At 46.7% G+C, this 5,000-nt stretch overlaps 1 protein-coding gene across 2 annotated transcripts in view; it reads right to left on the reverse strand.

The window, feature by feature from the left end:
- Window positions 1-5,000, reverse strand: part of LOC143279405 (secretin receptor-like) — a 43,282-nt gene that overhangs the window by 24,548 nt on the left and 13,734 nt on the right. For both annotated transcript variants that reach the window (XM_076583445.1, XM_076583444.1), the window contains one exon: window positions 4,428-4,556. In XM_076583445.1, coding sequence (XP_076439560.1) covers window positions 4,428-4,556 — 129 coding nt within the window. The remainder of the gene's footprint in view (window positions 1-4,427; window positions 4,557-5,000) is intronic.

Raw genomic sequence — 5,000 nt, forward strand, 5'->3', positions numbered from 1 at the left:
GACAATAGATAATACTTATATGGCGCTAACTCCTCATGTAATGGGTGGACTCTGAGCGCCTGACATGAAACAACACATATGTACAATAGTTCATAGGAATGTACCTCATCACATGAAAAAACAACACACATATTATGTGTATCTAAACACCTAGACAATACTACAAAGAGAGAGGTGTGGTGTCGTGGGATGGTGGTGGTTAGTGTGTGTATATGTATGAGTCCGTGTGCGTGCGGGCGCGTTTCGTTTTGTTGTTGTTGTTGCTGTAAATCATCCATTTTACACACAAAGCATCGAAGATACAACGTTGGCACTAACATATTATGACTGAACGGGATGACTGATGATCATCGGAATATTCAGACTTTCATACACTTTTTTTTTACGTAGATCATAAACACAGGAACACAAAACACATTGAGACACATTATGCAAATAGCATTACACACACACACACACACACACACACACGTGCGCTCGCGTGCGTGCGCATACACACACACACACACACACACACACACACACATACACACACACACTCACACACACTCTTTCTTTCTCTCTCCTCAAAATGAGAGAGAGGGGGGGGGAGAGGGAGAAGCAGCATCGGAGAGACAACCAGATACAAGAACAGCGTGAAAAGACGTTAGTGAGGGAAGGAGGAGGAGGAGAAGGTGGAGGAGAAGGAGGAGGAGGAAGAAGAAGAAGAAGAAGAAGAAGAAGAAGAAGGAGGAGGAGGGGGTGGTTGGGCGAGGGGGGGGGGGGGGGAGAAGAAGAAGGAGGAGGAGGAGAAGGAGAACAACAACAACTACGCGAGGGTATAGAGATATAAATCATTTGTGTCGTGACTTTCACGATCAAAGCAAAGTTATTCCAAATGGAAAATTATAGTTCACATATATACATTGCTGCTGCTGCTGCTGCGTCACAACTGTACTTTTTTTCCCCCCCACAACGTACGCTAATCTTTGGTTACATCAGCATCCTATTTGAACGAATGGGGCAGACGATGGATGTCTTTCCTGCTGATAATTATCCTTACACTCACTCACTCGGTGCATGCATGACACGTCTTTCATGATGATAGTACGTGAGCAATTCACTCACAGCAGTAAAATGAAAATTAAAAAAAGACAGAAGTACACACACACACACACACACACACTCCGCTTTCTCTCTCTCTCTCTCTCTCACTCTCTTCGGAGCTCGTCGGATGTCAAGGGTGGTAGTTTTGTGAACAACACGTGGGATTCAGGGGTCTTGTGCATGAAACCTTACTACTGTAGTTGACAACTTCGCCATAGTTGGCAACTTTGTAGTTGGTTACTTCCGCTGCGCCAAGTGAGCAATGTACAGAGAGTTTCTTGAACCTTACTTCAGAGTAATCAACTATGCAGCGCGCTATTTTTAACTTCGGGAATACACGAATACTGAGTTAGAATACACAAATGCTGAGTTAGCCAGCAAACTGTATGCTGCACGTCCGTATCAACAATTATTCATTTTTGCCTACGGTTGACTTATATCATAAAATCAACACACACACACGCACGCACACACACACACACACACACACACACACACACACACACACACACAGGGCACGTCCCCATCCACACACACACACACACACGCACAGGGCACGTCCCCATCCATCCACACACACATACACACGAACACACACTGAGCACATTCCCCTCCACATACGCCATACACCACCCCCTTCCCTTCCCGCGTCCACCCCCAACCCCTACACACACACACACACACCACTATCACATTCGTATGAGATCAATTGTTATCACTGAACTCCACATGTACATTTATAACCATAAACCCCCAAGAATTCCGAGCAAAACTTTGCGACCCCTCAGGGGGGAGAGTCTGGCTCCATGACTCACCCATTATTGTTGTCAGTAAGGGACTTAGCAGGTAGTGTTCTGGGTAAGTTAAATCGGAACAGGCACTACCGAACACCACGGAAGTGACTCAGCAGCAGTGCAGGAGGATCTCCTCTGGTGTGTGACCTTCTGGCAACCTAACACCGATGGTTCCCTGTGGACATATTACTGACGGCTGGAACTGCGACAGACGAACCCATGTGTGACCGTGCAAGAGGGGGGGGGAAGGGGGCTCGGAATGAGCAGTGTCGGAGTAATGCCATGTATGATTTTGTGTGTGTGCGGAAGGGGGGGGGGGTAGTCTATCGTCAGCTATTGGGAATTCTTATTTGACTAGTTTTAATCTATTTTTATGTTGCACAAGATGATTTTATGTTAGTGTTTACAACGAGCCTGTGATTGCACAACTTAATTTCCATGTGGATTAATAAGTGTTTTTGAATGATTGATTGATTGATTGAAACGGTGCTGCACTCCCCCCTCCCGCATACCCCCCCTCCCCCACCCCCACAAAAAAACCCAAACCCCAACCAACCAAATAAAATCAACAAACAAACAAAAAACAACAACAACAAAAACTGTGCGACCTTTTCCTCTTTACTTCGGACTCTGCTGTCCACCGCATTGTAGCTCACTGGCTCTTTGTGCTGCAGCCTTGTAGGCTAGTTGGCCTTTGGGAACCATCCCAACGCCGACTGTCCTAAAACCCTCTTGGCCGAGAGAGTGGGGATGTACTTGGGCAAGACACTCTCCGCTATGTTCAAAATCTAGCCCAAATAGTCGGAACAGCAGTTGCCTCCTCTGCTGTTCTGATGGTCATAGTCGGACACGACTGACTATCATACATAGCACAGTAGCCGACATGGTCTTCGAGTTCAGTTCAGTTCAGTTACTCAAGGAGGTGTCACTGAGCTCGGACAAATCCATATACACTACACCACATCTGCGAAGCAAATGCCTGACCAGCAGCACACAACCGAAACGCGCTTTGCATCCACACTTAGTCTTTGTGAGAAAAAAAAAAAGAATATAAAAAAGGTGTGCTTCAATTTTTCCGTGTCAGCAGACTGACTAATGGCAAAAAAAGAAAAAGAAGAAGAAGAAGAAGACGAAACCAACAGGTTATAACTATGTAGCATACCAGAAGGCAGGTTGACTGACCGATTGACTGACCAGCAGGCCGACAGAGAGACAAGACAGATAAGTAGACAGACATGAGATATGCAGGCAGACTGACCCACCAACTAGGAAGTAGGCAAACAGACAGATAGACTTGCCAACACGACCGATCGACATGCAGACAGACACAAACGGACAACATGTGTGTAGACTTACATGTGCCTGAACCCCCTTCGTGTGCATACGCACGCAGAAGATCAAATCCATGCCAGCGTTTGGTGAGTTTTGAAAACAAAAACATACCCAGCATGCACACCTCCGAAAACAGAGTATGGCTGCCTGAATGGCGGGGTAAACACACACACACACAAACACGGTCATACACGTAAAATGTTACATCTCTGTATGTGTGTGTATGCACGTGCTTGACTTCAAAACCTGACTGAATGGCACAGGAAACAATGATAAGCCACCCAAAGGCAACTGTCAGTCCGGGCTCTACCCAGGTAGGTAGGCAGCCTGTTTTGCAAATGACCCCGTGATTGTAAAGTTCTTAGAGCTTGGACTCCGACCGAGGATAGGCGCTATATTTGTATGATAGCCAGTCGTGTCTGACTATGACCATCAGAGCAGCAGAGGAGGCAACTGCTATCCCGACCATCTGGGCTAGAATTTGATTATTGTGGAGTGTCTCTCCCAAGTTACATCCCAATTCTCTTGGCCAAGAGGGTTGGGTTTTTGGACAGTCGGCGTTGGGATGGCACGCCAAATGCCAACTGGCCCTCAAGGATGCAGCACTGACAGCCAGTGCAATTTTGCCTCCTAGTCCAAGAGTCATAATCCTTCACAAAAAGACAAAGGTGTAAATCATTTCCCAATGCAGTGGAAAAAACACTGATGATACATTTCTCACTTTGCTGTTGGCCCAGCTGTGAACTTATATCGATCTGTGATATACGCTGTGTTGGCCCGTATGCAGCTATACGGCCAGGATGCATGAGCTTATATCATAGACTGATTTAAGTTCACAGTTGGGCGAACAGCAAAGTGAGAGCTGTGTCATAAATGATTTCTCCATTGCAATGGGAAATCAGTTACAGCTTAGTCTTTTGTGAAGAACTATGACTGTCAAACTTGGAGGCAAATTGCACTGGCTCTTAAACGGCTGCAGCCTTGGGAGCTAGTTGGCCTTTGGGAACCATCCCAACACCGACTGTCCTAAAACCCTCTTGGCCGAGAGAGCGGGGATGTATAAGACGCTCTCCGCTATAATCAAATTCCAGTCCAGATAGAAGTTACCTCCTCTGCTGTTTCTGATGGTCACTGTTGAACAGGACTGGCTATCATACACAGGCAGCTATATAAGTATCCATATCATATCATTCATTCACAAGCTGGGGTCCTCACGCAGTGTGTCGAAGCCGTGGATGTAGGCTGGGCAGGGCTGGGTCTGCAGGGTGCCTGGGGGGGCGGCGGACCAGCACAGCACGTTGTCCCAGGCAACCGGGCACTCCACGCCTCCCCCTCCCTCCGCCTCTGTGTGTGTAGGGGAGGAGGAGAGAGGAAAGATCGATCCCATCAGTTTTGATCGGTCCGTCCGTCAGTGAGAAGGTCAGTCACTAAGTCAGTCAGTCGGTCGGTCGGTCAGTCAGTCAATCCGTCCGTCAGTCCGTCCGTCAATCAGTCAGTCAGTCAACATACTTACATTATCATAGTTGTGGCTTACATCAGTTTACAACACAGTACAATACAGTGCAATGCAATTTAATACCATATAATACAGTGAACTACAGTAAGACATAACGCGTATACAATACAGTATAATAAAATGCAGTAGTGTTAACTCTCTCCATACGAACGGCGAAAGAGACGACGTTAACAGCGTTTCACCCCAATTACCATCATCAAAATATTGCAAGCGGAAGGCTCTTATACTGAAGAGGTGAATGTTGACAAAGAATACCACAGTTCTGACGACGG

Source organism: Babylonia areolata, chromosome 2 (genome assembly GCF_041734735.1).
Source record: "Babylonia areolata isolate BAREFJ2019XMU chromosome 2, ASM4173473v1, whole genome shotgun sequence".
NCBI lineage: Eukaryota > Metazoa > Mollusca > Gastropoda > Neogastropoda > Buccinidae > Babylonia > Babylonia areolata.